General features: G+C 47.3%; 1 protein-coding gene across 1 annotated transcript in view; it reads right to left on the bottom strand.

The window, feature by feature from the left end:
* nlgn4xa (neuroligin 4 X-linked a) overlaps positions 1 to 17500 on the bottom strand; it is an 88375-nt gene that overhangs the window by 64847 nt on the left and 6028 nt on the right. The window contains exon 2 of the mRNA XM_030361647.1: positions 7827 to 8836. Coding sequence (XP_030217507.1) covers positions 7827 to 8268 — 442 coding nt within the window. The 5' untranslated portion in view covers positions 8269 to 8836. The remainder of the gene's footprint in view (positions 1 to 7826; positions 8837 to 17500) is intronic.

The following is a 17500-nucleotide window of genomic DNA, read 5'->3' on the forward strand; positions in this document are numbered from 1 at the left end:
ACTAGTGTGTGGTCGTTGTCTGAACACAAACCCAAGATGAGGAAGTAGCGGAGAAGGTGAGGGAGGCAGAGGAGGAGGAAGAGGAGGAGGAAGAGGAGGAGATGGAGGAGGAAGAGGAGGAGAGGGAAAAGGAGGAGAGGGAGGAGGAAGAGGAGGAGAGGGAGAAGGAGGAAAAGGTGAGGGAGTAGGAGGAGAGGGAGGAGGAAGAGGAGGAGGAGGAGGAGGAAGAGGAGGAGAGGGAGAAGGAAGAGGAGGAGAGGATTAGGAAGTGGAGGAGGAAGAGGAGGAGGAAGAGGAGGAGGAAGAGAGGATGAAGAAATGGAGGAGGGAGAGGAGGAGGAGAGGGAGGAAGAAGAAGAAAAAGAAAAAGAAGAAGAAGAAGAAGATGGAGGAGGCGGTGGAAGAAAAGGAAGAGGAGGAGGTTGGGAGAGGAAGAGGAGGGGAGGAGGTATAGGATGATGTGAGAACGATTGACACTGCAGTTGCTTGGATTACCCATAATGCATCGAGAGAGGTCGACGAACGCCAAAACCAAACTGTTTAACGTATTTAATCAAGATCATGTATATAAACACACAAACACACATAAATATATCTAGATATATACAAACATATCCTTGACATTTTGAAATTGTTATTATGGCGCATTTAGCATGTAGACGCGCACATGCTAACTGGCTTGTTAACTTGTCCACCGCTAGGACGGCGAAATCAATACACACTGGTCTGTCCTGAAAAACAAATAGAACAGCAGCAAAACAATACATAGTCACTCTGTGGTGCTTGCTCTCTCTCTCTCTCTCTCTCTCTCTCGCTCTCTCTCTCTCTCTCTCTCTCTCTCTCTCTCGCTCTCCTCCCTTCAGGTCATTTTCTTTATCTGGCCCTCTGCCTGCATGAGCTGCGGCATTCGAGCAGGTTCAAAGAATGGGGGAGAGGGCGTACAAGGGAGCGAGAGAGCGAGAGAGAGACAGAGAGACAGAGAGACAGAGAGACAGAGATGGAGAGACAGGGTGAGCCCGGGGATGTGTGTGTGACCTTGACATCTGACCTTTGCCTCCTGTCGTTCTACGTCGTACATAATCCCGATCTTGATGCTGTAATCCACCGTGTGTCCTTTATAGCATCGCTCTGACCTACGGACTACAGACAGACTGACACTCTCTCTCTCTCTCTCTCTCTCGTTCAGTCGGTCGACGTAAAGTTACCTTCAAATCCTTATCTGACTGAATGCAAATGAGCTCGCACACATACACACACACAGAGACACACACATGCACACACACAAAGAGAGACACGCACAAATAAACACACACAAAGAGACACACACACACATACACACGCTTCCCCCCCGTCTCCCTCCTCCTCTCCCCCCAGATGATGAAACCAAGTGTGCATTTGTGTGTTGGTTTGTGTGTGTGTGTGTGTGTGTGTGTGTGTGGTTGTGTATGTGTGTGTAAGTGTGAGTGTATGTGTGTGTATGTGTGTGTACGTGTGTGTTTGTGTATTTCTTCCTCACTTCCCTGCTGAGTACTCCCATCTCATCCATATACACAAAATACACACTCACACAAACAGGAGTACAGAAAGGTTTTCATCGTACTCCCTCTCCGATTCTATCCAACATACACACACACACGACACGCACACAAACACACACACACACACACACACGGGGGGGGAAACATTTATTCATCTTGCTCTCCCGCCAATTCGATCTAAAATACACACAATGACACACTCTCACAAGAACACACAAACACACACACAGCACGACAGACATTTCTCGGTCTTTCTCTCCTGCCAATTCTATCTAAAATAAACGCAGTGACACAGACACACACACACACGCACACACATACACACACAGACACACAGACACACACACACACACACACACACACACACACACACACACACACACACACACACACACACACACACACACACCTTACATTGGGCATGTCTCTGTCTGCTGACAGCCAGTAGCTTGTCAGCTCGGCCGAACCATCACACAGTCTTCAGTAAGGCTAGGTCTGCTCGCCTTGTGGAGGAGGCCTCTGTGTGTTACTAGCTCGCTAGCTTTAGCGACAGGTCTGCAGTTATCAACTACATTTACGTTTACATTTAGGGCGTTTAGCAGACTCTTTTATCCAAAGCAACTTACAATAAGTACATTTGTCATAACAAGTGCAACAATATATCGCTGTCGGTACAGAAAGGATTTTCATAGAACCAATTGCAAGTACAACAATCGCTAGGCTAACCAATTCCTCGTGTTACAGCAATGATAGCAGCTACTGCAGTTGCTACACAGTTAAGTACTAATATACAATACAATACAACACAATACCATACAGTGTACAATGGTGGCCAGAAGGGGGAGGGTGGTTATGCAGAGTCGAGGTGGACTCTGAACAGGTGAGTCTTGAGTCTTTTTCGGAAGATAGTGAGCGACTCTGCGGTCCTGAGAACGGCAGGGAGCTCGTTCCACCACTGAGGTCCCAAAACCGAGAATTTGCTGAATGGCCTTTGCTAGCTCTTAGTGATGGCGGTACCAGACGTCCAGCTGAGGTAGTTGAGCGGAGGGATCGAGCTGGGATGTGTGGCTTTAGCAATGCATGGAGGTAGGAAGGGGCAGTTCCATCGACTGCCTTGTATGCAAGTACCATCGTCTTCAATTTGATGCAAGCTACTACAGGGAGCCAGTGGAGGTCCCGGAAGAGGGGGGTCACATGGGAGAACTTCGGAAGGTTGAACACGAGGCGCGCTGCCGCATTCTGGATGCACTGCAAAGGTTTAATCGTAGAGGCGGGAAATGACCAGTGATTTGACTAGAAGCTGAGCTGCTTCCCTTGTGAGGAAGGGCCGGATTCTGCGGATGTTGTAAAGTGCAAATCTGCAGGATCGGGCCATCGCACACCGAGGTTTCTGGTAGTTGGAGAAGGAGATACAGTGATGTTCTCAACGGTGAACAGTAAGTCCATGTGTGGGCAATCTTTCCCTGGGATTAGGAGGAGCTCGGTTTTGTTGAGGTTAAGCCTCAGGTGATGGGCAGTTGTCCAGGTGCTGATGTCCGCCAGACATTCCGATATGCGTGTTGCAATCAGGGCTTTATCAGATGAGGAGAAAGAGAGAAATTGCTGAGTGTCGTCAGCATAGCAGTGATAGGAAAACCCCTGTGATGCAATTACAGAGCCCAGAGATCTGGTATAGAGGGAGAACAGAAGAGGTCCCAGTACAGAGCCTTGAGGGACACCAGTTTCAAGCGTGCAAGGTTTGGACAAGGAACCATTCCATGTCACTTGATAGGTGCGGTTTATCAGGTAGGATGTGAACCAGGAAAGAGCAGATTCAGCGATGCCAAGTTCGGCAAGAGTGGCAAGGAGGATCTGGTGGTTCACCGTGTCAAATGCTCTCAGACAGGTCGAGGAGAATGAAGCCAGACTGACATGCTGAGAGCCAGCAGACGGAAAGAGAGACAGACGGAAAGACAGAAAAAGAGACAGCCAGAGAGACAGACAGACAGACAGAGACACACACACAGAGAATCATTTCATTCAACCCGATCAAACGATTATCATAATTTTTCTCGTCCTTTGATACCGTTTGATTTATTGACCATTATCGGGGCTTTTACGATCATTGCAGATAAAACACGAACCGCAACACAAATTCATCAATTCATCAATCCATCCATTAATCAATCCATCAATTCATCAATTGACGAATCCATCAATCATCAACTCATCAATTCCTCAATCCATCAATTCACCAATCCATCAATTCATCAGTTCATCAATCCACCAATTCATCAAAATGAAACCAAATCCGATTCACAAGAAGTTGAACGTGTGTCGAGTGTGTCGTCAATCTTAATCACTATTCCCTTCACCTACCAGAGGTTGAGTATCACTCATCCCCGCAGCGAGGGTACGATGATACCCAGGTTTCTGTTCGGAGGAGGGGGTGGGCTGGGGGGGTTTAGCGGTTATTACACACACCGGAGGCTAATGAAAACTGGGGCAGCCCTCCTCCTCCTCCTCCGGCTCCTCCTGCTCCTCCTCCTCCTCCGTTCCCTGCTGATGCTATTAATAGACGCCCGTGGCGTAGCAAACAACACGTGTATGGTAATTTATTTTTTCCTCCTCCCCTTCCTCCTCTCCTTCCTCCACCTCCTCCTCTTCCTCCACCTCCTCCTCCACCTCTCTCACATTCTCTCTTCCTCCACCTGCTCCTCCTCTTCTTAATTTCCTCCATCCCTTCTTCCTCCATCTTTCTCACTTTCTCTCATTCTCCTCTCCTTCCTCCACCATTCCCTCCTCCACTCCTCTCTTCCTCCACCCTCTCCTCCACCTCCACCTGCTGCAGAAAGGATGCAGAGATGTTTGTTGACATTGTTGCAGTGCCGATGTAATGCTGCGATGCATTGTGGGTAATAAATTGCTGTAGGGGAGGTTGTGAAAATGTGTGCAAGAATGCATGCGCGCAAGTACGCAAGCACGAACACACAAACACACACACACACACACACACACACACAAAGATGTTCCTGAACCACGAAAAACTCGACACACACAATGACACAGAAACACGCATACACACACAAACTCACAGGCACACACAGAAACAGACGCAAAAAATGTCCATCTTGTTCTACCACCAATTCTATCTAAGAAACACACAATGACACACACTGACACACGTGCGCACACACACATACACGCAAACACACCCACAGACACACACACACACGAATGTTCCTGAACCATCAACAACTCTTAACTTATAAACAACAATAAACATGTGCGATACAAATGTATTGTAGCGGACCTGTGGGCGTGGGGTTTCCACGCTACCAAATTGAATGGATATAACGACACAACACAGAGAGAGCAGTTGAAGGCCGAATGGTTTATTTACCGAGTAAATAAAACAAGGGTGGGAATATGGTCATCCACCTCTTATATGATATAGTACAATTTCAGTCAAACGCCTTCCACCTATCTCTCTCCCTCAGGCCGTACCACGCTGCCAGGCGATCACACAGATCCTGCCGGTCCTTTGCTAGCGTTAGCTTCTCTAGCCTTCCTTCTAGCTCCAACTTCCCCCGTCTGTCGTTTGCTAGCTCCTTTAAAGGAGAAATCCGGTAGATTGACGAACACAGAGATTGTGACATCCGTCAGCAACACACAAGCTCTGCGTTCGTCAATCTACTTATCGAGTCTTGAAAACAAAATGGCGTCGACGGGTGATCTACTGATGGTATTGTGTGTATAAAATGTACTTTTTAATAAACAATCTGTACCCTTACAAAGTTCTCAATGACTCGTTTTATATTTTAAGACCCATATTATACTATCAAAGAAGTGTCAGGCTACTTCTAGCCTTTTAAGTTGTTTAAAATAACGATTTTGTTTTTACCATGACAAGATGCCCCCATGGTTCCCAGTTTATAGCGTTTCGGTAGAATCGGCTAAAAACAGCCTATTTAAGAATGCGTTTACATGCGCTTTTGTGCTCCCAAACGAACATCCCATCTCGTTATCATCTTAAACATATCCCAGATCGATTTTAAACCGGATTTCTCCTTTAAGCCCCAGCACCCCTGCTTAATGATCCCCAGGCTCGCCTCGTTCACGTGAGGAAGTCCATATATGGCTTGGGGGTGGAGCCAGCAAGTTGCCAGACCTACCACTCCCCTCATTCCTCCCTGGCGTCTGCCACAGTATATATACACACACACACACACACACACACACAAACACACCCACACGCATGCTTCACTCTTTACTTCGCACACTTATCCTAATGATAGCGTACAGACCTCGTAGCCTTGAATTAGCCTCTAGCCTCTCGACTCCGAACGCGTCCTTCACTTCCTCCTTCATCTCCTGCCGAGCTCCTAATCACTTGGCATGTAGACATTGTTCATTCACAGTTTTTTCTTATTCCTCTCGTTCAATACCGTGTAAAAGTTGACTGGTGGAGGAGGAGGTGGAGGGGGAGAGTTGGATGAAGAAGAGGAGGGAGAGGAGGAGGAAGAAGAGGAGGAGGAAGAGGAGGAGGAAGAAAAAGAGGAGATGGATATGGATGAAGGCAGTGTGTTCATAACCGGGCGGACCTCTTCCTCACGTGGGGGCCAGTATCCAGCAGCTCACAGATCGGGATCAGATTATCCCGATCACGATCTTTATAATCTGTTGACCAGAGGCCGCGGCTAAATTCAGCCCCGAGCTGTCAAAACATGGTATCTGTCATACAGCAGAGGAGACATCGCGATAGCCTAGCCATAGCCTAGCGGCAGCGAAGTCCAGTTTCCAGCTTTAGAAAGATCCGGAAAACCTTGTCATCCGTTTGAATTTAGGCAGTTTATTAATTTATAGTTGTTGTAGCCTTCAATTAGCCAGGTAGGCTAGCTGAACGTAGCATAACATGTACACTACCATGCTAAGTACTTTAGCAGGCCTACCATAACATGTACAATTTCATACTAAATTATGCTAGTGCTCACCTAGCGCTCAACTAGTCTACCCTCGCCCTACTTAGAACCGTGATTGCCGTGTCTTGAGAAAAGATGCCTCGCAGTTCCAGCACGACAGCTTTCCGGCACCTTAACTCCCTTAATCCTGCGCTCCCAAAAAAAAGACACAAGCTGTTTTACGCCTCGTGGAAAATAACAACTTCAAAGGGGAGCAGGCCTCGGTATCCCCAATTATTTTATGTCTTTACGTAACCGAGCGATCCGGGCTCGGTCGCGTGGCCTTAAAATACGACTCGGGAAGTTGAAAGGGAGGCTGTTTTAGTCACTGCGGTACTCTGAGCACACAAAGAACTACACAAAGAACGACACGACGGCTTTGTGTGTTGAAACTTTCATGGGGGCGAAACCAACCACTGCTTTTGTTAGTTCGCTTGAAAGCCGGCGCAAGGACAAACGAAGAGATGGGAAGAAAAATGATCCTCTCAAGATGAACAGAGGCGCTGAGTGCATCCTGCCAGCAAGCACAAGCGTCAATAAGATTTAATCCAAGGTCAGTAACACACGTGAGAGACGTTCTCATTTTGTCCGATGAACGCACACATCAACACCCTGAAAACCAAAGGCACAGACACAGATAAAGGAGACTTACTCAGGGACACCTCAACACTCAATCTCACACATTCACCCAATTCATGCACGCATTCACCCAAACAAAGTAAACACATGCACAAGATAACAAACACACGCACATACACATGAGAACACACACAAGCATGATCACCAACAAACACATACACACGATAACATACACCAACACACACTTGCACACACGATAACACACGCAAGCATGATCACCAACAAACACATACATACGATAACACACACATGCACACACACACGATAACACACAAAACGCATGACACCAACAAACACATACACACGATAACATACACCAACACATACATGCACACACACACGATAACACACACCAATGCACACATGAACACACACCAATGCACACATGAACACACATATGATAACACACAAAAACGCATGATCACCAACAAACACATACACACGATAACAAACACCAACACACACACGCACACACACACACACACGATAACACACAAAAGCATGATCACCTACAAACACAAACACAATAACATAAAACCAACGCACACACGCACAGACAAACAAACGATAAGACACACACACAAACACAATAACACACATTCAAAGAACAAGCACACCCCCTTACAAACACAGAAACACACACACAGTCACAATAACACTTGAACTCGAGCCGCGCACAAACAAAACCATCCCTCACACATGAACCTACCGTCCTCAGTGGGCACGTAGATGTTGAGGTGGAGGCAGTCCTCGCTCTGGTCCTGGACGTACGTCACCACCGTGTCCAGGTTGGCCGTGAACCAGACGGGCAGCATGTCGTTGAGCAGGTACCGGTCCTCTAGGTACTGCGGGCAGACTGGAGCAAACAGCGTGGCGTTCCGGATCCCCGGCCACGACATGGGGGGCTCGGGGGCCTGAAAGCGGCGTTCCCCGGTGGGCGCCAGGGCGTACGGGATCCCCAGGTACTGCTCGACGGGGCCTAGGATCTCATTGGGCAGGGTGACCTTCACGCCCCGCAGCTTGCCGTAGTTGGTGGTCACCACGGGGTGCTGCTGGGTGACGGCGCCGGCTGCCAGGCAGAGCGAGGCGAGCAGGAGCCCAAGACGGAGCAGCGGGTGGAACGTCGGCGACGGGTACCATGGTGACAGCATGATCCCGCCCGGGTTTTGGAGCCTCGAGCTGGGATGGGGTCCCTCCTTCGGACTAATCCTTTAAGGTGCGGAATGCTCCCCTAAGGTGCAGAATGCTCCCTGAAGGTGCAGAATGCTCCCTGAAGGTGCGGCAGGATCCCTTAAGGTGCTGCCTGATCCTTAAGGTGCTGAAGGCTCCCTAAGAAGCGGAATACTCCCTTAAAGTGCGGCCTTATCCCTTAAAATACGGCGGGCTCCCGTAAAGTGCAGCCTGCTCCCTTACGGTGCAGCCAGATCCCTGCAGGAGCGGCCTGCCTCCCTTAAGGTGCGGAATTCTCCCTTAAGGTGCGGCCTGCCCCCTTGAGGTGTGGATCAGGCCCGCCGCAGGGCGACTGCCCCCCGGCCGAGGCCAGAAGCTTGCACGGCGCCAGAGTCGGCGATGGCCCCCATCCCGAGAGCCCTGGTGTGGACTAGCGTTCCCGCGGCCCCTGGGCTCCTAATCCCGGTCTTCCGGACCCCCCGTTGTGCGCTGTGGGCCGGGTTGGAGTCAGGGTCGCAGGGGGACGACGCTCCAGCTTGAAGGACCAACCTGGAGGAGGAGACAAGGCAGAGTGAGTGACAGGGAAGAGGTGTGTCGGCTGCTTGCTATCGATGTGTCAATCAAGGCCCTTGTGTCGGTCATCCGTCAATCTTTCCATCTTCACTCTACGCTTTCAGCCAGCCATTGATACATCAATTCATCAATCATTCCGCCATCATCACCGGATGCCTTCCTCCATCAATTCATCCATTAATCATACTTCCATCCATCATCCATCAATCAATCGATCCCTCCATCCATCATCCATCAATCAATCGATCCCTCCATCCATCAGTCATCAAGCGATTGATCCCTCCATCGATCAGTCATCAAGCGATTGATCCCTCCATCCATTAGTTATCAAGCGATTGATCACTCCCTAATCTCTCCATCCCAGCGTTTGCAACACATAGAGTACACCAAAGTATAAGAAATACCATAATATGCTAACTGCACTAGCATGCTACGTTCCTTCATATAACTAGGACTATAAAATGCCAACATGTTCAAGGGCTATAAAATGCCTACAAGTCATTTCCTTCAACGAGTACCATAGCATGCTAAGGGCCATGCATAGGGAGGCGTCAGGGAGTTTTTCTCCCTCCAATGTGAAAGACAAGCAGTAGAGAAATGAAGGAGTTAAGGCATGAAAGGAATCAGAGCGCAGTTGAAGTGAGTTCCCTCTCTCTCCGTACACATAAAAATCCTGACATTTGAAAAATAAATAATGTTTCGGGTTTTTTGTAGGTCATTGAAGATGAGTCATCTGTTGAATACCGTGAATCATCAGCGACGTACAAATAAAATCGTTCTGTGTATTATCTCGTGATAATAATATACATTAAGTGTCAGGACCTACAAACATACAATAAGTGCGTTCACTAGGTGCCAGGATGTACAAACATACAATAAGAGTGTACAATAAGTGCCAGGACATATAGCATATGAAAAGTGCGTACATTAAGTGCCAGGATGTACAACATACAATAAGATGCTAGCTCATATTTCTAACCACCAATCGAATGACCACTTGATCCAGAGCAAGAGAGTTTCTTGCTAGATTTTTTTCTTAATCGCCGCTGTGTCGGACAAGAGATCTGGTCTGTTTTGGCTCGTTGTACGAGCCAAAAAAGATTGATTAATCGCCCCCTGAGTGCGACATCGCTCCGTGCCACTCAGTGTGTCGCTGGTGATCAATTATTAAATAACTGGCCGACGGACGGCCGAGACTTCACCTCTTCACCAGTTGCTGCTATCAAGTATGGATGAAACAGGCTGGCGAATGGAATCAGAGAACACCGATCCGTCTCAAACCTCAAACCGACAGACACACACACAGGGTAGATAACATACACACACACACGATAACACACATACATAGTACACAAACAAGCACTTACAAACACACACATACAATCACAATAACACACACACGCGATAGCACACACAAACAAAAGATAAAAAACACACACTGACACGATAACACACATATGTTATATAGTACACACACACACAGAGGATTACACACACACACACATACATAGTACACACACTTACTGACAAACACACACACACACACACACACAAACGATAACACAAATACATTGAACAAACCCCCCCCCCCCCCTCAGCTAATGAAGTGAAAGCTCACCTATCCATCTCAAAGCTCTAACCTCAAACAACCAGTTTCACTTTAGGGGAGGGATTGGGGGGGTTTAAGGGACCAGCTGTCCGGCTGAATCCCGGAGAGAGAGAGAGAGAGAGCGAGGGAGAGGGAGAGCGAGAGAGGGAGAGGGAGAGCGAGAGCGAGAGAGAGAGAGAGAGAGAGAGAGAGAGAGAGAGAGAGAGAGAGAGAGAGAGAGAGAGAGAGAGAGAGAAAGAGATGGTGAGAAAGAGAGAGAGAGAGAGAGAGAGAGAGAGAGAGAGAGAGAGAGAGAGAGAGAGAGAGAGAGAGAGAGAGAATCCAACAATTCGCTCCCTGCTGGCCCACAGGCTCAAGACCCATGTCGCAGAAACTCAAACTGTGTCTCTCCGAGCCGGAGATCAAAAAGACCCCCCCCCCCCTCCCATGGAGACATTGAAGATTTGAGATGGTTCAGAGCAGACTTGGTTTGAGTTAAGGAGCTCATGGAGCGACAGAGTCTGGGAATCACCATCTCTACTTGGGTTCGACCGTTGATGCTTCTCGCTTAATATAATATAATATAATCTGTGTGTGTGTGTGTGTGTGTGTGTGTGTGTGTGTGTGTGTGTGTGTGTGTGTGTGTGTGTGTGTGAGAGTGAGAGTGAGTGAGTGAGTGAGTGAGTGAGTGAGTGAGTGAGTGAGTGAGTGAGTGAGTGAGTGAGTGAGTCAAGTCAAGTCAAGTCAAAGTTTATTTATATAGCACGTTTTAAAACAACAGTAGTTGACCAAAGTGCTGTACACAGATACAATATAAAAAAAACAAAACAAAGAACAAGAAGGCTTAATATTGTATATTAGCAACAACAATGAATAAAATAAAATAAAATCTTAATCTGTATTAAAAGCCAATCTAAAAAAGTGAGTCTTTAGTTGCGTTTTGAACTGGTCTATAGACTGGGCAGATCTCAGACTCAGGGGGAGACTGTTCCAAAGATTAGGAGCGGCCACAGCGAAGGCTCTGTCGCCTTTTGTTTTTTGTCTGCACCTGGGTACATCCAGCAGCATCTGCTGAGCTGATCGAATTTCTCTAGATGGAGCATGGATGCAGACCAGCTCTGACATATATTTAGGTGCCAGCCCATGTAGAGATTTAAAAGTAAACAATAGAATTTTGAATTTAATTCTAAAAACCACAGGAAGCCAGTGGAGAGAGGCCAGGAAAGGGGTAATGTGGTCATATCGCCTTTTTCCAGTGAGGAGACGTGCAGCAGCATTTTGGACCAGTTGCAGGCGACGGAGCAGACATTGGTCCACACCAAAGTATAAAGAATTACAGTAGTCTAGACGGGACATTATGAATAGGTGAATTACTCTTTCAAAGTCCTTTGGTGGGAGATACGGCTTTACTATCGCTAGGAGTCGCAGCTGGAAGAAGCTTGTCTTCACGACTGAGCTTATTTGCTTGTTAAATTTAAAACCATTGTTGAAAATAACTCCGAGGTTTCTGACAGAAGGGCGGCTGTAGGAGGCAAGGGGACCAAGAACACTGTCGATGTCATCTAGCAGTTCGGATTTGCCAAAAACAATTATTTCGGTTTTATTATTGTTTAGTGATAGGAAGTTAAGTTCCAACCAGGTTTTCACATCTTTCAGACAGTTTGACAATGCATTTGTTGATTCTTTTTTTAAAAGAATTTAAAAGATTTAACGGCAGGTATATTTGTAGATCATCTGCGAAGCAGTGGAACGAAATGTTGTGTTTTTTAAAAATGGAACCTAGGGGCAGCAGATATAGCGCGAAAGGAATTGGAGATAAAATCGAGCCTTGGGGGACCCCATAGACTAGTGGGGCTGCAGCTGAGGAGTACTGACCTAGATGAACAGAGAAGGTTCTCTTTGACAGATATGACTTGAACTATTTTAGGACATTTCCAGTAATACCAACACAAAGTTCCAGGCGGGATAAAAGAATCTGGTGGTCGACTGTGTCAAAGGCAGCAGTCAAGTCTAAAAGCACGAGCGCAGCAGAGCTCCCCGAGTCAATAGTTAAAAGAAGATCATTAAATATTTTTAAAAGTGCAGTTTCTGTGCTGTGGCGTGATTTAAAACCAGACTGAAACTTTTCTGTTTTCTTTTGGACACAAGGTTGGATATGAATTGGGTTTTCGCAGATTTAACGGCTTTCTGGTATTTTGCTAAACTTTCTCTTAAAATCCCAAGGGAGACATAGAGTTTGTCCCTCTTCCATTTTCTCTCGGCACGCCTACATGTGCGTCTGAGAGTACGAGTGTAGTCATTGAGCCACGGCTCAGTGACAGGTTTGGGGCGTCTATCTTTAAAAGGTGCAATCAAGTCCAGAATATTAGAGCAGGTAGAATTAAAAGAACTGAGTATCTCCGCCGCAGATATATTTTCTAAGTCACTTGTGGGAGGCATAGAGTCAATAAAAGCGACGGAAAACTGTGACACGGTTAACGGATTCAGCGCGCGCAGGCGGCGCGCCGGGGCGCGCGTTGAAGCCTGAGCGCCAGGCAGAGTCAGAGTGAACATCACCGGTAAATGGTCTGAAATCGGCACATCACAGATTTCACTAATACACACATTTAGGCCGTGGGACAGAACAAGGTCTAGGGTATGACCCTTTTCATGCGTCGGGGCAGTAACGGACTGTTTGAGGTTAAAGGAGTCGATGAGATTCAAGAAGTCTTTAACTAAGGGCCGGGAGTCGCAACACACATGGATATTAAAATCGCCTATAATTAATAAGCGATCTGTGTTCAGGACAATTCCCGCCACAAAGTCATAGAAATCCTGGATAAAATCCTTATTAAACTTCGGGGGACGGTAGATCACAGCACATAGAACAGGAGGTTGAACATGTATCTCGAAGAGTTGCAGTTCAAAGCTAGAGAAGCTGTTTGACGGAGTTTGGCGGCAGCGGAAGCTGGATTTAAAAACTGACGCCAGCCCTCCCCCTTTCCCTGTAATTCGGGGGGTGTTAATGAAGGTACAGTCAGGCGGAAGAAGTTCAGCAAATGCTGTAAGCTCGCCAGCGCGAAGCCATGTCTCTGTGAAAAACATAAAATCTAAGTTCCTGGACGTGAAGAAATCATTTAAGATGAATGTTTTATTAGTTATTGATCTGGCATTGATAAGTGCCAATCGCAGGGTGGGCTCCGCGGTGGAAGATGTAGTTTGCTTGCGGGTCATTTTGATGCGCCGCAGCAGACTAGGATCCACTCCGCATCTTCCTCCTCTCCTAGTGTGCAGGCTAGATGTGCGAGGTGGATTGCAGGCGCTGTAGGTAATAATGGTCTGTATAGGGAATGTGTCATTTGAAAACAGTCAACTAACCATTGTGTGGAGCAGATTGTACGGCATGCTGTATGTTTGCAGCTAGCACCGAGCTGCCCAAAGTGTTTGGGTGGATTCCATCAGTGCTATAGAGAGAAGTGCGGTTCCAGAACAGATTGAAGTTATCGATAAAAGCGAAGTTATGAATTTTGCAAGTGGACTGGAGCCATGTATTGAGATTTAGGAGTCTGCTAAACCGCTCTGGGCGTTGGGACATGATTGGCAGGGGACCACTGATAAAAACGGACTTTCCGCAGCGTTTTAAGAAAGAGAAGAGGTCGTTAAAATCCCGCTTTGTCAGCTCGGTTTGTCGACGGGCCATATCATTGTAGCCTGTGTGGACTATCACTCGATGTATGGAGGACGGAAGGGAATGAATAAGCTCTGGAAGTTTGTCCAGGATGGATGTGACTTTGGCTCCAGGAAAGCAACGTGTAGTGGCATTGAAAAAACAGATATTCCTGGTGATGCTGTCACCCACTATCAAGGTGGTGGGGGAAACCAGAGGATGTGGTGAATGTAAAGGCTCACGGGTCTCCACCCGGCTGGGCGTGGGATCCACACTGCGGGACCGGGCAGACGTGTGGGGAGGAGAGCCAGCAGCCTCGGGACCAGGGGGATGGGTCACCGCCAGGGCCGAAGTGGGATGTCTACCGGAGCGTCTCAGCACGGCCTCTTTTACGATCCTGCGGCGGGAGGCGGAGGTCTCCGTACGCGGTTCAGAGCGTAGAGTTGGACCCACATCTGTGTGACAGGTCTCCCCTGCACTGTTTGCCACCTGTGGCTGTAGAGTAGAGGCATCGACTGGTGGAGCAGGAGTGTCGCCTGGGAGGGCCGCGTAGTGGTTGGAGAGGCTCAGGCGAGGAGGTGAAGCCCTGACCGGGCTTCTCTTTCGCCCTCGGACGACCACTTCTTTCCATGAGGGATGATGGTCGGGAGTGGAGTAGGAGGAAGGTCGAGGATGGGCAGAGGAGTCCCAGCTAACAGTGTCCTGGTTAGCTGCATTCAAGGAAGCGATCCTCTGGTTCTGGTCGGCAGCCAAGTCAATAAAGCTGGCCAACAGAGACTCTTTGCTTATCAGCTCGGCGGTGAGCCTTCTGATGTCCGCCTTCAGGTTAGTAATCTTGTTATTTGCTATAGTAAGTCGTGAGTCTTCATCGTCTTTCATGGTGTTAAGTCAAAGGTAAGTCGTAATTCGTAATGCTAACAATGAGCTAATGCTACTGATATCGTAGGTGTGCGTAGCCTGTTGCTGGAATTAATACAAAGCCATGACATAAGCAAAAGTACACCGTTAAGGTTAGTGGTGGTTAAGGTTAGTGTTAGTTAAGGTTACCGACCTGATTTCTATTAACACAGATTTAATTGCAATTAATATTTCCCTTTATATTTTAAGCTCACATGAAATTTGCTCTGCTGAGTGTGAGCCACTAGAATAGAACATCTTCACACCTATCGGTCGTTCTAACGTTGTAGGACAGTCAGAATCTTACACAGTCTCCATTCAGCACATATGTGTGTGATCATGTGTATGTGTAGAGTGAGTGAGAGAGAGAGACAGAGAGAGAGGGAGACAGAGAGAGAGGGAGATGAAAAGAGAGACAGAAACAGAGAGAGTGAGAGAGGAGAAAGATGTGTTTTTCTGTGAGAGTGTGTGTGTGTGTGTGTGTGTGTGTGTGTGTGTGTGTGTGTGTGTGTGTGTGTGTGTGTGTGTGTGTGTGTGTGTGTGACTGTAAGTCTGTGCCTGTCTGTATGTGTGTGTGTGTGTGTGTGTATGTACATTCTTGGTTTCTGCAGAAGGTCATTCTCTCTGAATGTTATGGTTACCGTTTTGGAAGCTGATGGAAAAATCAATGCCCCAGGTTTCTGTTACCTTAGACACAGTTCACGAGCGCACAACCGCACACAGGGTCACACTTACGCACTTACAGAAACGGCAAACACACATGCAGGAACAATAACACACACACAAACGATAACGCACATCCACATTTTCCAGATCTAAGATCTTTCTCCTTCGATCTCTCTGCCCCCCCATCTCACTCTTTCCTCCCCCTTGACTCACTTTCCCCTCTCTCTCTCTCTCTCCCTCCACTCCCCTCTCTCTCTCTCTCTCTCTCTCTCTCTCTCTCTCTCTCTCTCTCTCTCTCTCTCTCTCTCTCTCTCTCTACGTCGGAAGGAGTGAGTTTGCGGAGCGCGTGTGAGAGTGATATTGTATGATTTTTCATAATTTTTGTAATTGGGTTTAAGATAGCTAGGTGAAGGTGTTGGTTTTTTTGTGTTTTTTTGTATTATTTGGGATGTTTTTTTGCGAGTGAATGTATTGTTGAGGAGGAGGGGAATAATGCAGTCAAAGAGCCAGCAGAGAGTGTTGAGGTTCGGCCCATCCCTGCTGCAGCAGAGGAATGCAGTGACAGTGAGGAAGGGTTGATAGAGGAGGAAGATACTGCGTGTAAAACTCCTCTCCTTAAGAGAAAACAGGGTAGTGTAACCTGTGGCTCCAAAGCCAAGAAATCAGTGGGTAGTGGAGAGCAGGAGGAGCAGACAGTGGAGGAGGAGGAGAAGATGGAGGACGATGCCGCAGACAGTCAGCCCCTCACAGACTCACCGCTGTTTTCTGCATCTTAGTTGGATGAGTTGTACACAGTACATAGTATACAAATGTTCCTTCAAAAAACAAAATATGAAAAATGTCCAATTCGATGAGTACTTTGCAGATAAGAAAATGCTGTTGCTATCAGTCAAGTCTCAAATGAGCATCAGAGGGGAGGGAGGGTTCTCTGAGCAAGAAGTCTACAGATTGAAGAAGATTGCTCTGAGACTCAAACAAAAGCTTAACAATGATGAAGTCCCCGACTACTTGTAGAGCAATTGGCCTGCTGTTTCTTCTCATCTGTGTGCCTCTCAGCACATCAAAGGCAATGAGTTATTTTAAGGTTTCCACTCTTAATTTAAACAGAGCTAGAGATGTGAGGAAGAGGGCTTGCCTGTTTGAAACGTTGAAACTTAAAAAATATACATCACAGTGATGTTTTTAATGAAACAGACTGGAGGAGGGAGTTTGAGGGCAAAGTCATTTTAAGCCATTTTAGCAGCACGAGTGGCTCTCCTTTTCTCCAGAAAATTTAAATTTTAACTTCTGGTTTGGTCAGAGTCTGCTTTTATCTTTGGTGCTGGTTACGATAAAGAAAATTAAAATAAATGGTGTTTGTTGAATTTTGTGATCGGGCAAGTCAAAATGTCTGTTTACAAAAGTAGAAAGAACCAGGTAGAGGGGGAGGCAGGCCTTGGGTTGGCAGAGATGTTTGGGGTCCTGGTGAAGGCCAGAGTCAGGGTGGACTTCAGGTACTCACCCTCTCTCTCTCTCTCTCTCTCTCTCTCTCTCTCTCTCTCTCTCTCTCTCTCTCTCTCTCTCTCTCTCTCTCTCTCTCTCTCTCTCTCTCTCTCTCTGTCTCTCTCGGCCTTAAACCACACAAGAGGGATGGTGGGTTTGATTGTCCCGTCGTTTAATGATTACCGGGGATCACACGTATGAATACCAACGAGGACGGGGCCGTCTCTCCTCATTTGCATTTCAATTAGAATAAATTTCACCTGTCAAAGACATCCCCACCCCCCCACACACACACAGAGTACGCACGCACACACATAAGCAGAGCGACACTTTTGAGCTGTGGGCATTATTTCACTCCATG

The sequence above is a fragment of the Gadus morhua genome, chromosome 7 (genome assembly GCF_902167405.1).
Source record: "Gadus morhua chromosome 7, gadMor3.0, whole genome shotgun sequence".
Classification (NCBI taxonomy): domain Eukaryota; kingdom Metazoa; phylum Chordata; class Actinopteri; order Gadiformes; family Gadidae; genus Gadus; species Gadus morhua.